Below are 27,747 nucleotides of genomic sequence, written 5' to 3' on the forward strand. Positions count from 1 at the left end.
TGGGGCCTTTTCCTTTATTGGCTGGGGTTTCTCGGCATGGAAACGTGAGACCGCACCCCCACCCCACACACCAGGTGCCTCCCGTTACTGGTACACCAGTCCCTGAAGAGTCCCCTTTAAAATCACCAATATAAAAAAGGAGGGAGCGAGGGAGGGAGCACCTGACTACCTCTCAGTCCAGGCGACTCCTGGTTGGCAGGTGGGGCAGGGCTGGGGGTGGGTGTGGCGGGCAGGCCATGGAGGCGAGGGGCACTGGCTTCTGCACAGGAAGGAACAGGCCGTCCCAGCCTCAGGAGGAGGCCTCTGCTGGGAAGGGCCCTGCACATCTGGAGCGCAGACCGGGCCGAGTTAGTGGTTATGTTTTACAGTCTGCAGGTGGGGCCAGGTGGCTAGGCTAGGTGGGTGGTCTCTGGAGCAAGGGGAGAGGACACATGGGGAGATGCCAGGAGGCCTGGGGCTGTCAGCTCCCCCCGGGAGCCCCATCCTGAGGCAGGAACAGCGAAAGCCGCCCTCCTCGTTTGACGACGGGAGGGGCGGGGGAGTCCATCCGAGCCCACGGCTAGTGGAGGCAGGGAAGGCCACACAGCTCTCCGCAGAGCAGATGAACTGTGGCAGCTGGGAGGTGAGGAAACGGGAGGCCGAGGCTGCCTCCTGGTCCGAGGAAGGCACTTGCAGCTGGTGTGGCCTGCTGCGCATGGCGGGAAGGCATGGCTGGGCAGATGAGGGAGAGGAACACAGCGGGGGGGGGGCCTGAGCCCCTGCCTCATGCAAACATGGTCAGCTGTAGCCACTGCAGAAGGGGGCAGAGACACGGGTCAGCCGGGGACAGCAGAAGCGCTACGTCCAGCCTCCCAGCCCAGAAGCCACCGTCGCTTCACCCACTGAGGGCAGGCGGGAGGAAACCCTCTGGGGGAAGGAGGGCACTTTCTTACCTCCTATACCCCTGGGAGACCAGGGTGCTGGCTCCCACAGAGACCTCCGGGGGAGCCTGGCCCTCCCTTCCTGCTCCCTTCCCAGGACCCAGACGACCCCGACGACCCCACCCCATCCTGCCTGGACTCAGGAGGCCTGGCCTTTGGGGCTGGGTCTGAGGCCATAGGCTCCTGCCGCAGGCAGGTGAGAAAGCTCCACCACCCCTAAACACCCTCCCCTGCCACAGCCAAGGCAAGTTCCCACCTTAAACAGGTCAAAGGTCACGACACCGTCCAGATCTGTGTCCAGAGTTTTGAAAAACCCTACATTCCAAAGAAGATGTTTTAGCGCTGAGAACTCAGTGGGACACTCATGCAGGGCCAGGACCCACCTTGCCCCTGCCCTTCCCCCCCATCCCCACAGCACCCCAAGTCCTCACCTGTCGCTGCCAGGGAAATAGCTCTTCCTGCCGCCTGAGCCCGCCCCTGCTGCCAGGTCCCCGCTCCCCCAGACTCCTGGCACTCAGCCTTCAGGGTCCCAAGTGCAGAGACCTTCGCCGTTCTGGCACACGCCATGACACGTGTGTTCCATGTCTCCCTGTCGTTCCCCCCCCCCAGCTGACGGGAGACAGAACTGGAGACAGGAGCCAGATGGGACACTCACGGAACATGGTCTCCAGCCGCACCAGGCAGCACACAAAGTTGTCGAAGTCCACAGCCAGGTCTGGCTCGGAGTAGCGGGTGATAATGAGCTCATACAGCTTCTTGTTGAGCTTGAAGCCTGGCCCAGGAGAGTGGGTTAGGGCCAGGGAGGCGTGGCCTGGCCCAAGGGGCCAGGGAGGGAGACTCGGGGGCGGGGGGGAACAGGGTGAGCCCTGCAGCTCTGAGGCCTGAAGACCTCCTGAGCAGGGCCCAGTGCTGGGAGGGGCTGGGCAAGCAGGGTCCGATGGCCCCAGGGAATCAGCTGGCTGGGGAGGGCCCAGGGGCGCAGTTTTATTTGTGCGAAAAGCCCTGGTCTCATCCTGACATGCACCTCTCTCACTGCAGGCTCTGAATCCCAGCTCCACCTGTCTCTGGCCGCAGGCTAGTGGCTTTCCCTCTCTGAGCCCTACTTTCCTCCGTGTACAGTGGAGATGGTAAGAGACCCTTTCCCAGTTAGGCTGCAGCGAGGGCAAGAGGAAATGCTGATAAAGCACTTAGTTCAGTCATCACGGGAAGAAGGCAGAAGACAGCTGTTACTGCCATACCCCATCACCGTCACCACCCCAAGGACAAGGGCAGGGTGGTGGGCTGCCGCCCTGGGTCGTTGACGGGAAATCAGCCTGGGGCCATCAGCCTCCGGCCCTCTGGCCTTACCTGCAGACTCGATGGCCATCCGCATCTCGTAGGCACTCATGCTGCCTGACTTGTCCAAGTCAAACTTCCGGAAGATGGACTGGAGTGGGGAGCAGAGGGTGAGAGCCAGGCCAAGGGGGGCACCCAGCCCTTCCGGTCCCCCACCCCCGCCCCCTGGGCGGGGGCTTGCTGAGGGTGCAGGGGAAAGACCTGAAAGGTGGGCCAGGGGCTGGGATCTGGAGAGGCGGACCCAGGACGGAGGGACCATGCAGCCAGCCCCTCCTGGGACTGAGGCCACAGCGGAGGGAGGGCGCTGACAGGGACCAGGGACCACCTACCAGGTAATTCCGGATGCGGTTCCACAGGATGTTGAACTCTACCAGGCCCAGCTTCCCGTTGCCGTCCCGCTGCGGCGCTACTGTTAAGAAACTTAAACCAGGAGCACCGTGGTGGCTCAATTGGTTAAGCATCTGCTTTCGGCTCGGGTCAGGATCCCAGAGCCCCGGGATCGAGTCCCGTATCCGGCTCCCTGCTCGGCGGGGAGTCTGCTTTTCCCTCTGACCCTCACCCCGCTTGTGCTCTCTCTCTCTCTCAAATAAATAAATAAAATCTTAAAAATAAATAAATAAAAAATAAAAAAAGAAGCTTAAACCAGGCACAGGGTGAGGAGCAACTGGGCAGAAACGGAGACTGACCTCAAGATGAGGGGAAAGGGGAAGGGGCAGGAGCCTGCACAGCCAGGTGGGTTGGGCTCAGAGGGGTGCAAAAAGCACCAGCCTTAAGGTCACTCAAGGACCTAGGCCCTGCTCTAATTCCCATTCAACACAGAGCCCGTGCCTCAGTTTCCCCCTCCCAATCAATGGGAAGTTGCCCAGGAAAAGAACTGTCCATCCACACTAGACAGAGTTTTGTCCCTTTCTCTGCACTGCTCCCGGGAGAGGTCACGGGGTGTCCTTCCCCCACCACGCCCCCCACCCCAAACCAAAGCAGCCTCAGGAAACACAAGCAAAGGATACATCCATGAGGTTCACCATGCTGCGGCATGACTCCAGGCTGAAACCCTTGGTGCGCAGGTCCTTGTCTACAAGAAAATCAGTTCTGACACCCCAACCAGCGAGCTCCCGGGGCCTGCCCTGTGCTGGGGCCCCAGGCACCAGGGAAGCATGATTCCCGGCATCTGGTGTGTAAAGTCTAGCACGGTGGGTGTGTCAGATCATTTTTACTGTGAGCACAGTTTAAAGTAGTTAAGCAATCAAGCCGGTGTCCCAGCAGCCGCGTCCCTGCCACGGAAGAGCCCTGAATGCGAGGAAGTCAGTGCCAAACAGAAGTGGGACAAACGCAGTAGAAACGTGAGGCCAAGGCCGCCACGAAGGGGCTGCGGTTTGCCGCAGGCCCCAAAGCGGGGCAAGAGGAGAGGGCTCTGGACTGAGGGGAGCAGCGTGGAAGGAGGTCAGAGGTGGGGGCAAAAGGAAGGTTGGGGGGTGGCTGCTCTTGGCTGTGCACACTGGGGAGTGAAGCCAGCCTCGTTCTGCTTGAAGCCACTCGGCCCGGCCCTGGGGTGTGTCTTCTGGAGGAAGCGGGGCCTGCTCCTTCGTACTACGGTGCTTGCCTGCAGCTCAGCTTCTAACCACATCGGGCCCCAGAACTTGGGCATAGAGAACAGGGACCGGCAAGATGATGGAAGCAGTCTGAGAGGAAACTGGGGGTGAGCAGGGTTCAACAGGGGGTGAGCAGGGCTTCACCCACCCACGAAGACCAAGGGCTTGGCTCAACGTGGGAGTAGAAGCCTAGATTCTGTGGTTTGGAGGAAGTGAGGGCAAAGGGTGGAGAGCTGCTGGAACGCTCACGTTTGCTGATGATCCTGTTGAGGATGGTCTGCAGCTCCTTGACGCTGATCTCCATGTCCTGGGGGGGAAGAGGGAGGATGGCACCCACCCTGGGGGAAGGCTGCCCCCTGGTGCCCCAGAGCCCCCTGCTCCAGCACACCCAGCCTACCTCCCCTGCCAGTTGCCTGAAGAGAGCCTTGAAGTTCTCATCAATCTCCTCTTCTGAGAGCACTTGCTGGATGGAGAGAAGGGGGAGAGCTGGTCAGGGGTGCTCCAGCCGGACCTGCACTGCTCCCGGGAGAGGTCACGGGCCTGCATGAGCAGCCGCTGGGGCGAGGCTGGGACCACTCATCACCATGCACCTGCCTGAGCCTCACTCTTCTCACCTGGAAAGTGGGGATCTAGACCCCACTCTCCTCCTGCCCAGGGCTCTGTGGCCTGGGGAGGGTGCAGTTCAGCTCCATGATGATGGGGGTGAGCCCTGGGCAAATTCCTTAACCTCCCTGAACTTGAGTTTCTCGCTGAAGGGGGAGATGGTGACGGCACCCTGACAGGGTTGTTGTGGAGGAAACGGGGTGACCAAGAGCTCAGCACAGACCCGGCAGAGACAAGACCTCAGGGACCTCACGCCACTCTTATCTCAAAGTCCTCTGCAAACTGTCAAGTGCTGGGCAGATAAGGGATTAGGATTCCTCGTATGGCTCCTCCCAGGAGCCAGGACACCCAGGTCCCCATGATACACCCAGATCCCCATGATACACCCAGGGTGAGGCAGAGGAGGAAGGCACGGGGTGGGGGGGGGGCAGGGGAGGGGCAGGGCACGCACCTCATCAGGGAGATTGGCTTGGATCTGGTCGTCCAGCTCCCTGCAGAGGTGGGGAGAGAGGGGAGCCAGTCGGGGGGGGTGCAGGGGGACCCGTGGCAGGTGCAGAGCAGGCACGTGGCAAGGGGCCTTCTACTCACTGGGTCCCGGCGCTCTTCTCTGAGAAGAAGCGCAGCACGAAGTCCCCCTCCTTGTTGGGCTCGAAGGTGGAGGGCACCACCACGTACTCCCCAGGCGGCAGGCGGAAGCGGGTGCTGACCTCGCGCAGGTTGATGAACTGCTCCGAGCGTGCCCGCGACGAGTTAGCCAGGAAGAAGTCCCGCTTCAGGTGCACTGCCGGCTGGCCCACCAGCTGGTGGGAGGCAAGGGGGGAGCGGGGGCTGCAGCTGGCCGCTCGCCCCCGCCCCCAGGAGCTGCCCACCGACCCCGACCCTGACAAATCGTTCCGTCTCAGTTTCCTCGGGTCAAGTGAAGGCGACAACCCTGCCTACCGCACGGGGCGGAGGTGAGGAGACACTCTGGAGGTGGATGGAGATACTAGGACACCACTGAAATAACATTCCCACGATTATGCCCCAAGTCACACAGCGCAGGGTACTTTCCACGGGGCCCCTCATTTAAAGCTCACGATAGCCCTGTGAGATCGCGCTTTCGTGCCCATTTAACAGACACTGACACGGAGGCTTGGGCAGCTTGCTCAACGGTGGCGGAATATTCAGCCGGCCCCAGGCAGCCCCAGCCAGCACTACTCAGTGGAAACAGCAAGACAGGAAGAGCCTCAGGTGTGCGTTTGAGGGGAGGAGAACTCTGAGGGCCAGGGTTCAAATTCAGCTCCCTCACTTATTACTTGCCCTGGCCCCCAGGACAGTAGTGTTTGCCCCCTGCCCCGGGTGGGGGGAGGAGGACAGTTGGTGAGCAATAAAATGAAGTGACTTCTTAACTCTCCATGTGCGGGCTTGCTGACATCTTGCTCCCCTCTGGGCACCGTAGGGCCCTCTGTGTTCAGGAGTATGTAAATCCAGGTGATGCCGGTGTCACACCTACCTCCGGAGGGACCTGCCAGAGAGATGGAGGAGTTGAGAGATGTGTGCTTGGCCCAGAAGAGGGGGGGTGCAGCGTGTGCTGGACAGAGGCCCTGAGTTCTTAAGAATGATGGGATGAAGAGGCCAGGAGGGAGGGCTCGGGGCCACTGGTGACCCAGACCTGTCTTCACACCAGAAAGGGACCTCAGGACCTCAGGACCTCAGGAAAGGGGGCCCAGGCAGGGTCCTCTTCATCCTCAGAGCACCCTGGGCCTTGGCTCTGAATCAGAGCACCCAGGACAGCCCCCAGGGTGGCCACCTGCAATGTCCCAAAGTCCGGGTACATGAGAAGTCTACACCAGTCTGCAGCCAGGAGCTCTGGGCCTGGGCCAAGACTGTGGCCATTCTTTGCCCCCACCAGAAAGGTCCAGAAGTTTCTGTGTTGAACACAGGGAGTGAAGCAGGGCCCTCCTAGGCCAGCCTCTGCTTACATACTTCTAAGACAGGGAGCTCACTACTCCAGGACAGCGCACTTGCCTTACTTCTTTCTGAAGCTGAGCCCAAGTCTGTCCCCTAGAAGCTACCTCCCAGTTGTCAACTAAGCCAGATCCCTCTGCCGAAGAATGGCCTCAGCAGGTGCCTTCAAGGGACAGTGTCCTTGCCTGCCTCGGGGCTACGGAGGCAGTGTCCTCCGGCGCCCCCTGCCGGGGATCGCGTACAGTGCACCGGGAGGCCGGCTTTCCCCGCCGGTTCTGAGATCCCCCGGCTCATGGCTCATGGCTCATGGCTCATGGCTCACCTCGTAGACCGCGAAGCCAATGGTCTCCATGTCGCGGCCAAAGCGGCGCTCACGGCGGCGGTGCTTCTGCATGAGGGCTAGCACGAAGCTGCAGCCTGACTCACGACCCCCGTAGTCGTCGTCGGCATCATCTGTCTCCTCCAGCCGGATCTTGAACTGGGGATTGACCCAGAAGGTGGCTGTAGGAGACGGGTGGTCGGCAGGAATCAGAGAAGGAACGGCGCAGGGTGGCCCCTCCCCCCTCTCCAGGCTTCCCCTCCTCCATGTGTCTGTTCATTCATTCATCCAACAAATATTGCTAAGCTCCACTGTGTGCCACGTGACAGCCGTGCAGTGGGGACACACACGGTCCCTACCCTCATGAGCTCACATTCCAGGAGGGGAGGCAAAGTAGGAGCAAGTCAGTGTAATTAACAGAACAGTCACAAAGAAAAAGCAAGCTGGAGCTGGTCAGGGCAGGCATTTTTGAGGAGGTGACATTTAAGAGAGATGGGAAGGAGAAGCCCTGGGAAGACCCTGGGCAGCAGGAGAGAACCAAGAGCCCCACACATGAGGGGCCAGCCAGGGTCTGATGCAGCATCTGGCTCCAGCGAGCACCGGGGATCCAGAAAGGGGACAAAGGGTTGGGAGCAGGGTGGGTGGTAAGGAGTGTGGTTTTAACCGAAGGGCAAAAGGACCTACCCCCCAACCCCCCCCCACAGGCTGGCACCAGGAGGGGCATGAATGGATTCAGATTTGCTAAGGTAGCTAAAACTGCTGTGTGGACAATGACTTAGGAAAGAAAAAGAGAAAGCAGGGTCTGATGGGAGGTCTCAGAACTGCCAAGGGTGACAAAGACATTTCTGGGAGCTTGGTGATTCAGCTGCTCACAACCCCCTAAAACAACCAGGTGCTGGATACAATACGCGAAACTGCTTTTTAGAGAAACAAATAAGCCACAGCATTCTCATCCCCCCCACACACAAGGTGACACTAACCAAAATGACAAGATACTCTCAAGTGCTAGCCAGGATGTAGAGAAATCAGAACCTCAGATACTACTGGTGGGAAAGTAAAATGGGGCAGCCACTTTGGGGAAAATAGCCTGGCAGTTCCTCAAATGGTTAAACACTGAATTACCATATGAGCCTGCAGTTCCACTCCTAGGTATATACCCAAGATAAGCAAAAACATATGGCCACACAAAAACTTGTATGTGAATATTCTTAGTAGCGTTATTTATAATATCCAAATGGTAGAAATAACCCAACTGTCCATCAACCGAGGGATAGATTAAAAAAAAAAAATGTGGTGTAACCAAACAATGGAATATTATTCAGCAACAAAAAGGAACGGAGCACTGCTAGGTTCTCTAACGTGGATGAATATACAACCAGGCAAATCCACAGAGACTGATAGTAGGTTGGCAGTTATGTGGGAATGAGGAGGAAGAGGGGCTCAGGAGTGACAGCTACAGGGTGTGTGGTTTCTTTTGGGGGTAATAAGAATGTTCTAAAATTGATGTGGTGAGAGATGCACAATATATGAAAAGCCACACTGAATTTTGTACTTTAAGTAGGTGAATTGTACTGTATGTGAATTACATCTCAATAAAGCCCTTTTTAAAAAATGGAAACTTAGGTGGGGGCCCCGGGTGGCTCAGTCGGTTGAGTGTCTGACTTCAGTTTGGGTCATGGTCTCAGGGTCCTGGGATCCCAAGCCCTGCGTGGGGCTCCCCACTCAGCGGGGAGTCTGCTTGTCCTTCTCCCCCCGCTCATGCTTTCTCTCTCAAATAAATAAATAAAATCTTACAAAAAAAAAAAAAGGACACTAGGAGCCTGCAAGGTAAATAATGCCAAAGGACTTCTATTGATTCCTGGAGACCCTGAGTCCTGGGTACTGGGATGGGACATAAAATCTAATAGGAGATCCTTGTGATAAAACTGGGACCCCTACGAGGAATGCCAGCAGCGTTAAGTGTGAAAGAAAAATAAACCCCATTGGGAAGAAGGAAAAAAAAAATCTTCCAGAGAATTTATAGCCACAAGCCTTCAAGTGAGCTTTCTTTCTCTCTCTCTTTTTTTAATTTATTTGTCAGAGAGAGAGAGAGAGAGCACAAGCAGGCAGAGTGGCAGGCAGCAACAGAAGCAGGTTCCCCGCTGAACAAGGGCCCCGACTGAGCGGGGCTCAATCACAGAAGCCTGGGATCATGACCTGAGCTGAAGGCAGCTGCCTAACCGACTGAGCCACCCAGGCGCCCCAAGCTTACAGTTTCAATTCATGCTACCTGTAAGGTCAAAGAAACCTTAGGGAGAGAATTTATTTTTGAAAGAGTCCTGGGTTGGCAGCATCCCACGTGACTGACAGAAACACTGGAGGAACCTAACTTCACCCAAGGACTTAAAGAACTCCCACCGATGAACTTGTAGGCCAAATGGGTCAAAAATCTCACAAGGAAAGGCATGAGGAGTGAAAACCAGTAGCCAGAGTGGACAAAAACCAACCCACCAAGACTTCAGATATTGAAATAATCACAGAATATAAAAGACTAGTCTTATTCTATTTAAAGAAATAAATGAAAAGCTTGAATACATGAGGAAGAATGAACAGATTTGAAAGAGCCATTAGAACTTCTAGACATAAATTTTTAACAAAATTAAGTACTTGTCAGAAGGATTAGCCAACAGATTTGATGTAGCAAAAAAGACCATTAGTGAATTAAGAATGGATCTGAAGGAACTATCCAGAATGCAACCCGGGGAAATTAGATGGAAAAATGAAGCGATGTTAAGAGACACAGACAACTGAGTGTGGAGTTCCAGCTAACATTATATTGGAATTCTAAAAGGAGAAAATGAAGAGTATAAGAAGGAGCTGCTATTCTAGACAATCATGACTAAAAATTTTCTAGAATTGTCTAAATACATCAATTTTCAGACAGAGAAAGCCCAATGAATCCAAAGCAGAATGAAAAGAAATCCACACCTCAATACATCACGGTGAAATGACAGAATATCAAAGATAAACAATCTTAAAACAGAAGAGACAGGGCACCTGGGTGGCTCAGCCGGTTAAGAGTCTGCCTTCAGCTCAGGTCATGATCCCGGGATCCTAGGATCGAGTCCCACATCAGGCTCCTGAGCCTGCTTCTCCCTCTGCCTCTGCCTCTGCCTCTCTGTGTCTCTCATGAATAAATAAATCTTTAGAAAACAAAAGCAAACAGAAAAGACAAAGCATCGCAGGAGGCATGGGAGACAAGAGTCCTGACTCACAGAGCAATAACAGATTCAGAATAAAGAGTAACTTTCAATGAAAGAGTAACTCCTTCAATGGGCTGAAAGTAATGCAGTCTAGAATTTTCTGTCCAGAGAATTCTCAAGAATGAGCACACTATAAAGGCATTTTACAGAGATAGTGTGAAAGTTTATAGGAGAGGGAGAAGGAAGAGGTGAAGGTGAAGAAGAAATATAAAAGCATGTGTTTCAGGGAGATGGAAAATGATCTCAGATGAAAGCTGTGAAAATGGTGAGCAAAAATACCATTATGTGGATAATCCAGTGAATCTGGGCTATATCAAATAGTGATAATGATGATGATATTTAATTGACAGCAGGAAGAAAAGTTTTTAGAATTAAAATACTAGCCAAAAACAGCATAGTAAACAAAGGGAGGGGGTGATCCAAGTTAAATAGTCTAAGGTCTTTGCGTTGATCAACTAACTTCAGAATGTATTAATTAAAGCACTTATATCTTCCAAACTCACAGACTGAAAAGCTAGTAGAGGAAAAGGTTAAAGAACTCGATGCAAAATAAGGCATAACAGGAGGGACAAGTGGAAAATGTGCAGTAAGTCTGCTGAAATAAATACAAAGGCATTAGTAATCACTGCAAATGTAAATGGATTAAACTTTCTAATTAAAGGGCAAAATTTTTCAAATGGATTAAAAAGCCAGCTATAGCCTGTTTACAAGAGATAACTAAAACATTGAGTTATAGAAAGACTAGACATCAAAGAGTATAATGAGGGTGGCTCAGTCAGTTAAGCGTCTGCCTTCAGCTCAGGTCATGATCTCAGGGTCCTGGGATCAAGTCCCGCATCGGGCTCCCTGATAAGCAGAGTCTGCTTCCCCTCTCCCTCTGCCCCTCCCCCTGCTCATGTGTGCTCTCTCTCTCTCAAATAAAACCTTAAAAAAAAAGAGAGAGAGAGAGTATAACGAAACATACCACTAAATTACTAACCAAAAGAAAACTGGAGTTTCTATAGTGACATCGACTGAAACAGACTTAAAAGTAGAATTATTATTACCATAGAAGATAGCCATTAAATAACAACAAAAATAACAAAACAGGTTCAATTCACTAGCAACTTATAACAATTTAAGCTTGATGCACCTAATATCATAATGCAAAATATGCAAAGAAATATAATTGATAGATATAAAGGGAGAAACTGGCAAAACCATCAGGAGAGTGTGTGATTTTATCCTCCCTCTTCCAGTAATTGACAGATTAAGCAGATGAAATATCAAGTTTGATATAGTGGACAATTATAAAACATTCCCCCTAACATTCAGAATTGTGTAATGGTCAAGAGAACAGACTGCAGGGCTGCAAACCTGGATTCAAATCCCAGCTCCGTCACTTCTTTGATTAGTGACTCATCTTCCTTAAATGTAAAACAGGAAGTATTTACCAGTCTTTGCAAGAATGTGGGAACACTGAGGAAAATTCACCACATGCTGGGCCGCAGAACCAGCTTCTGTTTACTTCAAAGCTATGATCTCATATAGATTGTGTTTTCTGACTACAAGGAAATTAAGTTAGAAATCAACAATAAAACAATAATTAGCAGGTTATAGCTGGGAGGTTTGGTTATAGACTCAGTCTCTTAATTGTTACAGGTATATTCAGATTTTCTATTTTTCTTAAGTCAATGTTGGTAGCTTGTTTCTTTCTAGGAATTTGTCCATTTCATCTAGGTTAGCTGATTTGTTGGCACACAACTCTTCACAGTATTTCCTTATAATCCATTCGTTTCTGTTGGGTCGGTAGTGATGTTCTCTCTTTAAGTCCTGATGTTAGTAATCTGAGTCTTCTTTTCTCTTGTTTAGTTTGGCTAAAGATTTGCTAATTTTGCTGAGCTTTTCAAAGGACTGACTGTTGGTCTCATTGATTTTTCTCTATTGTTTCTCTATTCTCTATTTCATTTCTTTGGCCTATCATCTTTATTATTTCCTTTCTTCTGCTTGCTTTGGGTTTAATTTGCACTTTCACTAGATTCTTAAGGTAGAAGATGAGGTTATTGATCTCAGATCTTTCTTTTCTAATATAGGCACAAAGTGTTTTAATTGCTATTCTACATGATTTCTCATTTACATTATCATTTCTTTTTGATAAACTAACTCAGTCTATATGACACTACCTTGATACCAAAGCCAGATAAAGACGTCACACAAAAAAATCACAGGACATCACTTACAAATATCAAAGTAAAAATCCTCAACAAAATACCAGCAAATCAAATTCAACAGTATTTTAAAAGGCTTAGACCCCACGAAATAGGATTTATCTCAAGAATGAAGGATAGTTCAACACAAGAAAATCAATGTTAATACACTACACATTAATAGAACAAAGGGGGAAAACTTACATGATCATCTTAATTGATGCAGAAAAGGCATTTCACGAAGTCCAATACACATTCATGATAAAAACATTCAGAACACTAAGAATAGGGACACCTGGGTGGTTCAGTCATTAAGCGTCTGCCTTTGGCTCAGATCATGATCATGGGGTCCTGGGATAGAGCCCCGCTTCAGGCTCCTTGCTTAGCAGGAAATCTGCTTCCCCCTCTCCCACTCCCCCTGCTGTGTCCCCTCTTTTGCTGTTTCTCTGTCAAATAAATGAAATCTTTAAAACAAACAAACAAACACTAAGAATAAAATGGAATGTCCTCAACATGACAAAGAGTGTTTATGGGAAAAGCCAGTTAATACCACACTCAGTAGTGGAGACTGAAGCTTTCACCCTAAGATCAGGAACAAGACACCTGCTTACACCACTGCTATATAACCATGGTATGGGAAGTTCTAGCTAGAGCAATTAGTCAAGGGGAAAAAAAGGTATTCAAATTGAAAAGGAAGAAGAAAACTATATTTGCAAATAACATGATCCTGTATATAGAGAAACATGAAGAATCCACAAAAAGTTACTAGAACTAATATCAAAGTCAGCAAAGCTGTAGGTTATAAGCTCAAGACACAAAAATCAGTTGTGTTTCCATACACCAGCAATGAACAATTGAAAAAGGAAATTAGGAAAACAATTCCTTTACAATAGTATCCAAAAGAATAAAATATCTAGGTATAAATTTAACAAAGGAGTTGAAAGACTTGAACACTGAAAATGGCAAAGCATTGCTGAAAGAAATTAAAGACATGAAACAATGAAAAGATACCCCAAGTTCATGGATCAGAAAACAGTATTATTAAAATGTCAACACTACCAGAAGTGATCTGCAGATTCAATGAAATCTTTATCAAAATTCCAACATCCTTTTTCACAGAGGTGGAAAAGCATTATCCTCAGACTCATACGGAATTATAAGGGGCCCAGAAATCAAAACGGTTATGAAAAAAACGTAGAAGTTATAAGACTCGCACTTCCGGATTTCGAAACTTACTACAAAGCTACAGTAATTACAACAGTGTGGTACAGATATATTATATATTTATATATATATATATAGGGGCACATGGGCAGCTCAGTCGGTTAAGCGTCCAACTCTTGATTTCAGCTCAGGTCCTGACCTCAGGGTTGTGAGATTGAGCCCTGCACTGGGCTCTACACTCAGCATGGAATCTGCTCGGGATTCTCTCTCCCTCTCCCCCTCCGTCGCACTTTCTGAATGAATGAATGAATGAATACATAAAATCTTAAAAAAAAAGCGGGATATATAAACTAAAAGAACTGGGTCCAAAAATAAACTCATACACATCGATGGCCAATTGATTTTTGACACGGGTACCAAGACAATTCAATGGGGAAAGAATAGTTTTTTCAATCGATCATGCTGAAACAACTGATTTCCACATGCAAAAGAATTAAGTTGGGCACCTATCTCATATCATATATGGTGCTACGGTGATCAGTGATCTTTTATGTTACTATTGTGCTTGTTTGGGGGCACCACAAATTGCACCCACATAAGACAGCAAACTTAGATAAATGCTGTGTGTTCCGTTCCACCCACCGGCTGTTCCCCCATCTTTCTCCCTCTTCTGGGGCTCCCTATTCCTGGAGACACAACAATATTGAAATGAAACCAACGAATAACCCTACAATGGCCTCTGAATGTTCAAATGAAAGAGTCCCATGTCTCTCACTTTAAATCAAAAGCTAGAAATGATTAAGCTTAATGAGAAAGGCGTGTCAAAAGCCAAGGAGGGCAGAAGGCTAGGCCTCCCGCATTAAACAGCCAAGTTGTGAATGCAAAAGAAAACTTCTTTAAGATAACTAAAAGTGCTATTCCAGGGGCGCCTGGCTGTCCCTCCCCCTTGCTTGTGCGCTTTCTCTCTCTCAAATAAATAAATAAAATCTTAAAAAACAATAAAGTAAAAGCACTATTCCAGTGAACACACACGATAAGAAAGTGAGATAGCTGATAAGTTTTAGTGCTCTGGACAGAAGATCAAACCAGCCCCAACATTCCCTAAGCAAAGACCTAATCCAGAGAAAAATCCCAATTCTGTCCAATTCCATGAAGACTGAATGAGATGAGGAAGCTGCAGAAGAAAAGTTTGAAGGTAGCAGAGGTTGGTTCATAAAGTTTAAGGAAAGAAGCCAACTCCATACCATGAAGGTGCCAGGGGAAGCAGGAAGTGCTCATGAAGGAGATGCAGCAAGTTCCCAGAAGATGGAGCTGAGATCATTAATGCAGGCAGCTATACTAAACAACAGATTTTCAATGTAGACAAAGCAGCCTTCTCTTGGAAGAAGATGCCATCCAGGACTTTCATAGCTAGAGAGAAAAAGTCAATGCCTGGTCTCAAGGCGTCAAAGGGTAGGCTGACTCTCTCATTAGGGGCTAACACAGTTAGTAACTTTAAGTTGAAGGCAGTGCTCATTTACTATTCCAGAAATCCTAGGGCTCTTTGGAATTATGCCAAACCTTCTCTGCCTGTGCTCTCTAAATTTTTAAAATTTTTTACATAATCTCTACATCCAACCTAGGGCTCAAACTCATGACCCCAAGGGAGATCAAGTCACATGCTCCTCCCACTTAACCAGCCAGGTGCCCCTCCCTGTGCTTTTTTTTTTTAATATTTTTGTTTATTTATTTGTCAGAGAGAGAGAGAGAGAGAGAGAGCAAGAGGGAACACAAGCAGGGGAATGACAGAGGCAGAGGGAGAAGCAGGCTTCCCGCCGAGCAGGGAGCCCGATGCGGGGCTCGATCCCAGGACCCTGGGATCATGACCCGAGCTGAAGGCAGATGCTTAACCGACTGAGCCACCCAGGGGCCCCCCTCCCTGTGCTCTTTAAATGAATAACAAAGCCTGTGTGACAGCACATCTGTTTACAACATGGTTTACTGAACATTTTAAGACCACTGTTGAGACCTACTGCTCAGAAGATTCCTTTCAAATTATGCCTTTTCTTTGACAATGCACCTGGTCACCCAAGAATTCTGGAGACATACAATGAGATTAATGTTGTTTTCATGCCTGCTAACATAGCACCCATTCTGTAGTCCCTGGATCAAGGAGTAAGTTCAACTTTCACGTCTTACTACTTAAGAAATACATTTTTGTAAGGAAGATAGTGATTCCTCTGATGGAGCTTGGCAAAGTTAATTGAAAACCTTCTAGAGGGGTGCCTGGGTGGCTCAGTTGGTTAAGCGTCTGCCTTCAGCTCCGGTCGTGATCCCGAGGTCCTGGGATCAATCCCCAAGTCGGGCTCCATGCTCAGCAGGGAGTCTGCTTCTTCCCCTGCCCCTCCCCCCAACTTATGCTCTCTCTCTCAAATAAATAAAAATTTTTAAGAAAAGAAAACCTAGAAAGGATTCACCATTCTAGATGCCATTAAGAACACTTGTGATTTAGGTGTGCCTGGGTGGCTCAGTCGGTTAGGCGTCTGCCTTTGGCTTAGGCCGTGATCCCAGCATCGTGGGACCGAGCCCCACATCGGGCTCCGTGCTCAGCAGGGAGCCTGCTTCTCCCTCTCCCTCTGCCTGCCTGTCTGCCTACTTGTGATCTCTCTGTGTGTCAAATAAATAAATAAAATCTTAAACAAAAAAAAGAACACTTGTGATTTAGGGGAAGAGGTCAAAATACCAACATGAACAGGAGTTTGGAAAAAGTTAATTGCAACCCTCAAGGATGACTTTGAGGGGTTCTAGACTTCCGTGGGGGAAGTGGCTGCAGATGTGGCAGAAACAGCAAGAGAACTAGAATTTGAAGAGGGGCCTACAGATGATACTGAATTGCTGCAATCTCATGATAAAACTTTAATGGATGAGGAGCTGCTTCTTATGGCTTCACAAAGAAAAGTGGTTTCTTGAGAGGGAATCTACTCCTGGTGAAGATGCTGTGAAGACTGTTGGAATGACAACAGGGGATTTAAAATATTCATAAACTGGGCACCTGGGTGGCTCAGTTGGTTAAGCGACTGCCTTCAGCTCGGGTCATGATCCTGGAGTCCCGGGATCGAGTCCCACATCGGGCTCCCTGCTCAGCGGGGGGTCTGCTTCTCCCTCTGACCCTCCCCCCTCATGCTCTCTCTCTCTCTCATTCTCTCTCTCAAATAAGTAAATAAAAATCTTTTAAAAATTTAAACAGAGAGTTATCTTTTAAAAAATAATAAAATATTACATAAACTTCATTGATAAAACAGCAGCAGGGTTTGAGAGGACTGACTCCAATGTTCATACAAGTTCTGCAGTGGGTGAAATGCATCAAACAGTATCGCGTGGTACAAAGAAAGATTTTCGTGAAAAGAAGAGGCACGCTTCATTGTTGTCTTGTTTTCAGAAATCCCCACAGCCACTCCAGCCTTCAGCAACCACAACCCTGATCAGTCAGCAGGCATCCACATCGAGGCAAGACCCTCCACCAGTAAAAAGATTACAACTTGCGGGGCGCCTGGGTGGCTCAGTCGTTAGGCGTCTGCCTTCGGCTCATGTCATGATCCCAGGGTCCTGGGATCGAGCCCCGCATCGGGCTCCCTGCTCCACGGGAAGCCTGCTTCTCCCTCTCCCACTCCCCCTGCTCGTGTTCCCTCTCTCGCTATGTCTCTGTCAAATAAATATATAAATAAAATCTTAAAAAAAAAATTACAACTTGCTGAAAGCTGAAATGGCAGTTAGCATTTTTAACAATAAAGTATTTTTAAATTAAGGTATGTACATTTTTTAGACATAATGCTACTGCACACTTACTAAAATACAGCATCGTGTAAACGTAAGTTTATCTGCACCAGGAAACCAAGATATTCATCTGACCTGCTTTCTTGCAGGATTTGCTTTACTGTGGTAGTCTGGAAATGAGCCCACAGTATCTATCTCTGAGGTATGCCTCTACAAAAATTAACTCAAAACAGATCAACGACCTACAGAAATACAAGGTTTCTTTGGGGACTAGTGAAAAGGCTCTGGCATTAGATGGTGGTAGTGACTGCCCAATATAAGAGCTAATGCTATAACACTCTCTGAAGAAAACACAAGGATAAGTCTTCATGGTCTTGGATTTGACAATGGATTCTTAGATATGACACCAAAAGCATGAGCAACAAAAGAAAAAAATGAAAAATTGGGCATCATCACAATTAAAAACTTCCGTGTTTCAAAGGACACTATCAAGAAAATGAAGACAACCCACAGAATGGGAGAAGTTATATGCAAATCATCACTCTCATAAAATCATACCCAGAATGTATAAAGAACACTTATGACCCAACAATTAAAAGACAACCCAATCTAAAAATGGGCAAACTTGGGGCGCCTGGGTGGCTCCAGTCTGTTAAGCGTCTGCCTTTGGCTCAGGTCATGATCCCAGGGTCCTGGGATCCAGCCTCGTGTTGGGCTCCCTGCTCAGCGGGGAGCCCGCTTCTCCCTCTCCCTCTGCTGCTCCCCCTGCTTTTGCACACTCTCTCTCTCTCTCTCTCTCCCTGTCAAATAAATAAAGAGAATCTTTAAATACACAAAAACGGTCAAACCTATTTGCATAGCAACTCTGAAAAATATATATATGGCCAATGAATACATGAAAAGACACTTTTATCAACCTCATTCGTCATTAGGGAAATGCAAATTGTCAGTGAGATGCCATTTTATACCCACCAGGACAGCTATAATAAAAAACTTGGGCGGCGCCTGGGTGGCTCCGTCGGGTAAGCGACTACCTTCGGCTCAGGTCATGATCCTGGAGTCCCCGGGATCGAGTCCCGCATCGGGCTCCCTGCTCAGCAGTGAGTCGGCTTCTCCCTCGGACCCTCCCCCCTCTCATGCTCTCTCTCTAGCTCATTCTGTCTCTCAAATAAATAAATAAAATCTTTAAAAAAAAAAAAAAACCTGGGCAACAACAAGTGTTGACAAGCATGTGGAGAAATTGGAACTCAGACACCACTGGCGGGAATGTACCACGGACGGGTGCTGGCACCTTGAAAAACAGGTTATACATGGAATTACCATGCAACCCAACAATTTCGCTCCTACTAACAGACCCAAGAGAACATCTGCTCACACAAATACAGATATATGAATGTTCATAGCAGTATTACTTGTAATAGCCAAAACCCAGAAACAATCTAAATGTCCATCAACTGATGAATGAATAAGCCAAATGTGGTATTATCCACACCATGGAGTATTATTCAGCCGCAAAAATGAAATCAAGTACCAGTACGTGTTACAGCATGGACAGACTTTGAAAGTGTTACAATAAGGGAAAGAAGTGATGCACCAAAGGCCACATATTGTATGATCCCATTTATAATAATGCCCAGAAGAGGGAAATCTGTAGAGACAAAACGTAGATTAGGGGTTGCCAGGGGCTAAGGGGGAGAGAGGGGGAGAGGGAGTGACTCCTTAGAGATACGAGGTTTCTTTGGGGACTAGTAAAAAGGCTCTGGCATTAGATGGTGGTAGTGACTGCCCAACATTGCAGGTATACTAAAAACCACGAACTGTACACATTATACCATGTGAATCATATCACAAGTCTTCAAAACATTATGTATCAAAATTGTGTCACTCAAAGATACACCTGGAGGGAAATGTATCACCTTAGGTATTTCCATAGAAAAACCAGCCCAGGGGTGTCTGGTGGCTCAGTTGGTGAAGCATCTCCTCCAGCTCAGGTCAGGATCTCAGGGTTCTGGGATCGAGCCCTGCTCAGTGGGGAGCCTGCTTCTCCCTCTCCTCCCAGATTGTGCTCTCTCTTGCTATCTCTGTCATTATCTCTGTCACTATCTCTGTCTCTCTCAAATAAATAAAATCTTTAAAAAATATTAATTATAGTTTAAAAAGTTTGCTGGAGGGCGCCTGGGTGGCTCCGTCGGTTAAGTGTCTGATTCTTGCTATCAGCTCAGGTCATATCTCAGGGTCATGAGATCGAGCCCTACGTCTGGCACCACGCTGGGCGTGTAGCCTGCTTAAGATTATCTCTCTTCCTCTGCCCTCTTTCCCCTCCAACTCTACTCCCTCACCCCATGCTCTCTCTCTCTCTCTCTCTCTCAACAAAAAAAAGTTTGCTGGATACAAAATAAATTTAAAAGGTCACCTGCATGTTACTGTATCAGCAACTATTATTTGGGAGATACAATTTTAAAAGAGATACCATTTATAATAGCAACAAATGATACAGTATCTAGTAATTAATCTCAAAGATGTATAAGTCCTTTAGGTGAAAATTATAAAATTTTCTTGAAAGACACTAAGAAGACCAAAATAAATAGATATGCCACATTCTTAGACAAGAAGACTCAAAACTATAAAGATGTCAGTTCTTCCCAAATCGAGCTATAGTTTCAGGACAATTCCAAATTAAAGTCTCAAAATGATTCTTTGTAGGACTTAGTAGCTGATTCTAAAACTCATACAGGGAAACAAAGGGCAAGAAGAGCGAAGAGACTCTTGAAGGCGTTCACGCTGCCCCCAAAGCAGGCCTTCTTGTAAATCTCTAGCAATGAAATTGATGTGCTATCAGCATGGGGAAAGACCAAGGGATGGAATGGTGAGCCCGGAAGGAGACCCACACATATATGGGAACTACAGGATGGAGCTGTCACCACAGGGCAGCGAGGAGAGGACAGATTTCTCAATAAATTATGCGGGAAACAGTTGTTATCTATTTGAACAAAACCTGAAACTGGATCCCCACGAGGGGGAAGAATGCTTCAAAAAACAGGGCTGTGAGCCATGCTGGGAACACGGAGGATGCAGGACGTGAGAACAGAGTAGCGGGGGCATCTGGCAAAGCCAAAGATGTGGGTGGCCTTCAAAAGGAGAGGACCAGTCCCATGGTGAGGATGGAAGCTGGACAAGGGTGGGTTAAAAAACTGAACTGGAAGCAGGAAAGGAAACAGGGAGTATGGTAAGCTGAAACATTTTGCTATGAAGGGGAGCGGAGCAATGGGTGGGGAAGTGGGATCACGAGAGAGTTGCTCTGAGACGGGATTCTCCACAACGACACAGGAGCCGGAGGTGATGGATGACGGAGCCAAAGGCTTTCAGACACGTGGGAGAACAGGAGCCAGGGCAGGGGCGGGGCTGGTCCCTGTGAGTGCGGACAGTTCTGTCATTGTCACAGTCGAGAAAGCAGTGACGAAGGCCACGGGCCAAGACAGGCGGGGCGAATACAAGAGGTGCCCTGCGTGACTCTCAAGGAAGTGCAAGGCCGGGTCGACAGGTGGGAGTAAGCACGGAGGCAGGTCTGAAGGAGCCGGGAACGTTCCTAATGGTTCCTAATCGGCAGGGGAAATGCTGGGGACCACACAAGGTGGTCCTCTGAGGGGTGCGGCTGTGAGTTTAGAGGGGAAATGCTGCCCCCGCTGTGTGATTTTTCTCTCCAGCCCCACTCGGTGGATTTGGAGCTGATGGAGAGGGTTCAGTTCAGATTCTGCGGGTGCCGGGGGTGGGGTGGGGAAGAGGGAGCCAGGAGCCAGAGTGTCTGCGGTGACAAGATTACAATGCTGACTCGAACTCGTGAGAAGAGAAGACATGATGAGAGATGAAGGATACTACAAACTACAAACTCTGGCTTAACAGGCCAGATGGTTAGACAAGGTTAAGGGCCGCAGGATGAGGGAGCCCAAAGCGTCAAGGCAGAGGTCAGGCTGCAACGTCTGGCCCGGCTCCGGTTGGCCTCCAGGGTGGGTGGCTGAACTAAGGTGGAAGAAAAGGTCGCTGCAGGTGAGGATGGGGAGGAATCGAGAGCCCAGGCTGTGGCCCAAGTCACCCACATGGATTCAGAAGCCCAGGGAAAGGTGGCAGAGGCGCAGGCAGAAAGACAGCGAGCCAGGAGGGAAGGTTCCAGAATGAGGAGTAAAGACCAGTCAATCACCCTTTTACTCCTCAAAGCAAATCCCAGAGGTCAGTACAACCATGCTAGTTCACAAATGAGAAAAACCGAGGCTCAGGGAGGAGACGCGCAGGGGGCGAGGCCCGAGAGCCAGGAGGCAGCTGGGCCCAGAAGCCACCCCTGGGTGCCCTGCGGGCCGCGAGGTCAGGTCACCTGGGTAGTTTCGGCAGCCGCCTGCGGTGCTCCCCCGCCGCCAGGTGCCCTCATAGAGTGTGGTGTTCCATTTGCGGATGGACCGACTCTTGAGTGCGTCGGGCGTCAGGTTGCAGATCTCCAGCCGGGTGAACTCACGCAGGAAGTCTCGGAAGGACATCCTGGGGTCCCGGAACAGGGGTGAGCCACAGTCCCCACCCAGGGCACAGAGGGAAGGGGCATGTGCGGGGTTCGTGGGGATCGGGAGCTGGGGCGCAAGCTCCAAAAGGGGCTAGACGGTGGGGGGGGGGCGGTGATCACCAGAACTCTCCATCCTCCATCTTGACCCGGAGCTGCTCCCGATCGTAAGGGTCCACGTTGTTCCACTCCGAGGAGCTGGGGGGAGGGGGGGCGAAAAGGCGCTGCCAGACGCTGGCAGAAACTGACCAGCCGGCCTCAGGCCCTGGAGCCTGTCCTTCCTGAGCCCAGGTCAGAAGGCCTCCGCATGGTCAAGCCCGAGGTCCCAGTTCCAGAGGCTGTCATACGAGGGCCAGCTCCAAGGATGCCCGGCCTGAGCTGTTATCAGGACAGTCCCCCAGACCCAGTAACGTAGAGATGGGCCCCCCCTGCTCAGTCCTGAGCAGAGCCCTGGCAGAGACACCAGAGCACTGACCAGCCTCCCCCAGCCTCCCCGGCCAGTGTCCGCGGCCCCTCACCCGTCACTCCAGGCTCCCGTCCACTCCACCTCGCCCCAGGGATTCCGCATCCGGATCAGGCTCACCCTCTGGCCCTGGTAATTCACCTGTTCCCCAGAACTCCCATGAGTGCCTGCTTCTGGCACGCACTTCAGACATCCCTTCCTTCCCCTTCCCCCTCAGGGGCCCTGCTCAGCACCCAGCACCGCACCAGGGGAAATACAGCCTTTTCTCTAGGAATTTACCACAGAGGGAGGCAGCTATGTACACAAACTACAGAAAATCAGGGCAGAGGAAGACAGACATCTCAGCATTAGTGGCCACAAGACACAAATAAGATGCCGGAAGAGGTCAAAGAGCCAGCCCCTCCCACAGCTCTGGTCACAGGCCGGACAGGCAAAGGCAAGCAAGGAGGCAGGAACCACCCTCCGGGGAAGGCCCCCATGTGGGCTCGTACCTGCTTGGCTCCTGTCACAGAGTAGGCGTGGCCCTTCACCAGCTTCTTGAAGGTGACGGCCTCCATGTCCAGAATGCTGGAGATCTGCACAGAGACACACGTGCCGTGGTGAGGGGCCAGGTTCCAGGGACCGTAGGCATCCCCATCCCCAGTCAGGAGATGAGCCCCATCGTAGGTCCCGGACATTCCCCATGCACATACGACAGCTACTGGGAGTGGGAGGCAGGGACCCTGACTCCACCTGACGCCCCCACACACGCTGCCCCTAGAAGGGGGGGGTCCCTCCACCAGTGCCACCACTGGTAGGGGGCTGGCCAGACCCCGTGCATACCCACACAAGTGCACACACGTACAGTGGCACATAGGTCCCCCAGAGCCCCAAGGCCCTCGCGTGGAGGGACGCAGGGAAGCGGAGAAGGGGGTGAGGACAGGCTGGAGCCAGCTAGGACTGGGGAAGAAGGTGGAGGGTGGGGATGGGGTCAGAGCTGAGGATGCAGTGATAGAGGGGGAGGAGACTGAGGTCAAGGGTAAGTGGTGAGAACAGAAGAGCAGCAAAGGGGGGCGGTGAAGGAGGCTGGGCCGGCAGGAGCTGAGGCTAGGGAAGAGCTGAAGTTGGAGGCTGGAGGCTGGGGAGCTGGACAGCGGGTGGGCAGGGCATTCGATGACAGGACCGGGTAGCAGAAGGGCAAGAAGGGCAACCTCCAAGCTGAGATCTGAAGTCTGGGGGACAGGAATGACACCAGCCATGAAGGAGGCAGATGGGACTGAAGTGATGGATAAGGCTGGGTGAGAATCCAGAGGTAGGGTGAGGTGATGGGTCTGGAGCCAAGCCTGGGGCCAGGATGAGGCCAGGCTAGGCTGGAAAAGACAGCTTATAGGTGGGGGCGGAAAGGTCAAGGCCAGGTGCACTCACGTCAATGGAGCAGCCCAGGAGGGACCCCCGTTCCAGGGCCTTGAGGATGATTTGGTAGAGGTCGCTGGGTGCCTTGCGCAGCTCATACCACTCGGTGACCCCGCCTGTGAAGTCCTCGAAACCCTCTGAAGTGCTGCCCCCAGAGAGAGCCTCGTAGCTGCCATTCACCCTGCAGGCAGCCCTGGGTCAGCACTCGGGCAGCAAGCCAAGACCCCAGGCCCCAGGGTCACCTGCAGTGGTCCGTGGCCCCGACTCACTTGGCATAGGCCTTCTCGAGCAGGGCACTCCAGAACTCATTGCCTTGGGCAGAGTGCACAAACACCAGCTTTCCGTCCTTGATGGGCAGCAGGTCATCCACAACCACGTCCACCCATTCCCCAAACTGCCACAGCTGGAGGGGACGAGAGCACAGTGAGCCCCTGCTGTGGGATGTCCCCGGCCCAAGCTCAAGCCTCAGCTCTGCCATTTGCTAGATGCCTGACCACAGACCTCTAGATCGAGGAGCCTGAGCGAGGTCGCCTCTCGGAGCTCAGTTTCCCTAGCCATAAAAGGGAACAGCAGGACCTTCCCCAAGGGAAAACTAACCATGATCACAAAGATAAAGATTTTAGGGCAGCATTATTGATATTTCTGAAAAGGACCAAGGTGCTTCCTCAGGTAGGGAGAGGTTGGAAAGCCCAGGGGGCTTGGCTCTCATGGAAACAGACCCCTCCCCCTCCCTCCGCAATCTAGGTCATTCTAGGTTGAGATGTGTGTCTGGAAGGGGGATGTGGGGGGATACATTTGTAAATAAAGTGTGGATCAAAAATGTGGCATCTAGACCACCCGATGGGTGTGGTTCTCACATGCATGGCTTTGCTTGAGATGGAGGGAGAAACAGGTTTCCTAGGGCCAGAGGCGTCAGGAGCCCGGGGCCAGAAGTGACCAAGTGCAATGGCGGTGGGAAGGAGTGCAGAACACAGGGGCAAGGGGAGGAGGTGGGCCCAAGTAGTGGGGGGGGGGCTTGTGAAACGGGCGATCAAGAGGCCAGGGAGAAACGGATTAGAGGAGTGAGGGAAGGGGGCGGGGGAAGGGGCAGCAAGGCGCCGACAGGTGCAGCACTTGGCACCGCCCACAGGCCCAGGGCAGGATGGAACAGGGAAAGGGACTCCCTGAGCAGGCGGAAGCAGAGAGCACCCAGGAGTCCCGGGGCAGGGCTGGGGCCACTAGGGCCAGAGGGTCTCATCCAGGGTTGCTGGGGGTGTGTCTCTCCCAACATCAGCTCACTGAAAATTCCTTAGTGTGACTTGAGAAATGGGCCCTTACGTGCAAAAAGGGAATAGCCGGTTTAAATAGTTTTAATCCTTTCCTTTTCTGCAGGGCTCTGTGAGAGGCTGGCGGATGCCAAAGTACAGGAGGAGCTGGGGGTGCGTGGGTGGGGAGACTTGCGCCAGGGGCGGAGATGGCCACCGGTGCTGCTCTGTTTTCCCCAGTGGAACACTATCTATTTTTCAGACGGGAAACTGAGACCCCGTGCAGGAAAAGGACTTGTCCCACAGGAAATAATAGAGATCTTTCTATTCCTCCAAGCACTTTTTCCCTGATACGCACAACCACACAGGAAAACTGCCAGCCAAAATACCTGCCTGCCCAGCCGTTTCACACATGACAGATCTGAGATGGCATCAAGAGGTCAAATTCTTTCTAGAGGAAGGACTGATCCCCGCAGGGTATGGACTCAAGCCACCCTAACTTCAGACTGCTGTAGGTCACTGGTCCTCACCTCCTCCAGTGCCTGCTACCCCTCCTTTCCCCCATGCCCTGGTCCTAGGTGGATTCGGGGCTCCTCACCTGGAAATGGAAGATGCCAGCATAGCCATTCTGGAAGCTTTGGCCGTGTGGAACCACTCGATGCAGAAGCGTGTCATTGAGGGTGAGGGAGGCAATGGCAGCCAGGAGCCAACAGTCCCCTGGGATGGGAAGGACCCAGATCAGGACTGCTCTGCAAATCTGCTCCCAGGGATGAGCAAGTGCCCATGCCGGGGAGAACCTGGGATTCCCTGGGCGTCATGTCCCTCAGCTTAGAGAAAAGACCTAGGAATCTAGGCAAACCAGCCCAGCACTGATAGCCAGAACCTGCCTGAGCTTGCAGGAGGGAGGGAGGGGTTAGGGCAGAGCGGGAAAGAACAGGCCTGGGGAACTACTCTGGAAAAAACACACAGACCCCCCCCCCCACTACCACCAAGGGCCTACCCAGTGCTCCCTGGCAGATGTCTGTGCGGGTGGCTCCATCCACAATGAACTGGGGGTTTGAGAGCAGCTCCTGCAAGAGACCCAGAGTCCTGTCTCTGGGCCACCCCTCCTAGAAACTGGAAGCCAGACACCCCAGACCCCACTCCCCACCAGGGACCTGGAGTCCTGTTCCCACTCCTCATCCAGGATAGGGGTAAACTGACTCCCCTCCCCCCAGGGGGGGGTCCCTCTCACCGTGGGACGCTTCCACTTGATGCCATAGGTTTTGGAGGAGTTGGGGCCCAGGTCCTTGTAGCCTAGGCTCTGGGGCACGGGGGGGAAAGCCTCATCACGGAAGAGGGCCCCACTCTGCAGGCAACGAGCCCGCAGCTGCTCATAGTCCTGGCCCATGTACTTGATGGCGTTTTCATGGCGGCCAAGGCCCAGCTCCTTGGCCCGCAGCTTCTGCACTTGAGCAGACACCCCCGTGCAGTACACTGGGGTGATGATCTCCTCAGCCATCCTGCAGGACAGACCAGCGTGCTCAGAATTCAGGCCTTCCCAGGGCTAGAACTGGGGCTCCTGCCTGCCACTCATCACCCTTCCTTTCCAAACCTGGGTTTTCCCCACCTCACTGTTCCCCTCACAGAACTCAAGACTCTCCGCCACCTCCCTATACCCCCAGAAACCAGGAGGGGGGCTGCTCTGCCCCTAGGTGTGCTGGCCACCACCTCCCCAGCCCTACGCAACGCTCTCCTTTCCCAGACTCCCATTGTCCTGGGCCTGCAGTCCTGTGCTCAGCCGGCCAGGCAGGTGGGGCAGGGCAGAGCCTGGAGACAACACAGTAACCCCTTCCCCAAACAGCCAAGCTCCCAGGCACCGGCCCCTTTCCCTGGCTTGGAGGCCGAGAACTCCAGGCAGCCAGGGACCCCCTCCCCAGACCCCTGACACGGGCTGGGTGATCCAGGGCTGCCGGGCCTCAGTCCCTTCCCCTCCGGCCTTCCCCCAGCCCAGCCCCAAGAGACTGTGGTGAACACAGGCTGGGCCGGCTGCCTGGGCTTCGCGGCTTGCCGAGCCCCCGCCCCTGTCCGGGCACTCAGAAGGCTCGGGGCAGGAGCAGCCCCTCAGCCCGAGAGCAGTGGCCAGGGGTCGGGGAATCCTGGCCTGGCCACCCAGCTCCTTACCTGGGGGGAGCAGTGTTTGGGGGATCGCTGCAGTCCCGCCGGCTGCCTTCCCGGGTGGCGGCTCAGGGCAGGGCCCAACCAGGAAGAGCGCTCCTCCCCGCCCTCCTCCCGCGGCCCCTCCGCCCTCCTCTCCCCTTCCCTCCTCCTCCTCCTCCTCCTCCTCCTGCTGCTTGGGCTCCCACCCCGCTTCCTCTCCGCTCCTTTATCTCGGCGGCACCTTCTCCCACTATCTCTCTCACGGTGTCTCCCCGCCCCTCCCTTCGCGGCCAACTCGGCGAGAGGACAAATTAGTGACAGGCAGAGTGGTGGCCCGGGAGGGGCCGCTGCGGCCCAGACGGAAGGGCACCGCGGGGGCGGGGCGGGGAGCGCGGGGGAGGGCCGGGCCGGGGGTATTTTTAACCCGGGACAGCTGCTCCCCGTGTCTGGCCGAGCTGCCCCGCCCCACGCGGCGCCCCCGGAGGGTATCCCTGGCCGCTCGGCCCGCCTCGCCTCCCGCCGCCCCCCACCCCGCCCCTGCGCGCCCCTGCGCGCCCCCCAGCGCGGGGCCGAGATTACCTCAGGCTGCGGCAGCCGCTCGGAGGAGGGGCCGGGCTGGCGGAGGGCGCACCCCTGTCGGCCGCTGGGCACTCGGCAGCCGGGGCCCCGCCGCAGCCCCGCTCCGCGCCGCCGCCCGCCCCAGCCCCCGCCCAGCGCCTCGGGGCGCCTCCTCCCCGCCTTAGCGGCTCTGCGCGTCCCCCCTGCCCCCAGGCCCCGGCTCGCTGCGTGACCTTGGGCGAGTCCCTGCCCCTCCCGGCCTCGGTTTCCCGGGTGTGTGCGCCGAGAATGGGACGGAGACGAGCGACGGCGGGAACCCATCTTTCTGTTGCGCTCTGGGGTTTCTTGAA

At 52.2% G+C, this 27,747-nt stretch overlaps 1 protein-coding gene across 4 annotated transcripts; it reads right to left on the reverse strand.

Moving 5' to 3' along the window:
- On the reverse strand, positions 1-27,747 carry CAPN1 (calpain 1). 4 transcript variants are annotated; one of them, XM_025878456.2, is made up of 22 exons: positions 27,631-27,747; positions 25,935-26,202; positions 25,701-25,770; positions 25,299-25,417; positions 23,726-23,859; positions 23,469-23,637; positions 22,556-22,639; positions 22,120-22,205; positions 21,725-21,799; positions 21,425-21,585; positions 6,717-6,895; positions 5,940-5,951; positions 5,036-5,247; positions 4,899-4,938; positions 4,242-4,307; positions 4,094-4,151; positions 3,263-3,327; positions 2,585-2,653; positions 2,268-2,346; positions 1,576-1,692; positions 1,177-1,235; positions 1-790 (listed from the first exon to the last, which is right to left on the reverse strand). In XM_025878456.2, exons 2-22 carry the CDS (start codon positions 26,199-26,201, stop codon positions 764-766), a joined length of 2,148 nt encoding a protein of 715 aa, XP_025734241.1. In that variant the 5' UTR covers position 26,202; positions 27,631-27,747; the 3' UTR covers positions 1-763. The 4 variants fall into 4 exon arrangements, with proteins under 4 accessions (XP_025734241.1, XP_025734240.1, XP_025734239.1 ...); XM_025878455.2 differs by lacking the exon at positions 27,631-27,747 and adding an exon at positions 27,419-27,554; XM_025878454.2 differs by lacking the exon at positions 27,631-27,747 and adding an exon at positions 27,046-27,203.

Source organism: Callorhinus ursinus, unplaced genomic scaffold (assembly GCF_003265705.2).
Source record: "Callorhinus ursinus isolate GAN/ISIS: 27379988/994484 unplaced genomic scaffold, GSC_fseal_2.0 scaffold51, whole genome shotgun sequence".
Taxonomy (NCBI): domain Eukaryota; kingdom Metazoa; phylum Chordata; class Mammalia; order Carnivora; family Otariidae; genus Callorhinus; species Callorhinus ursinus.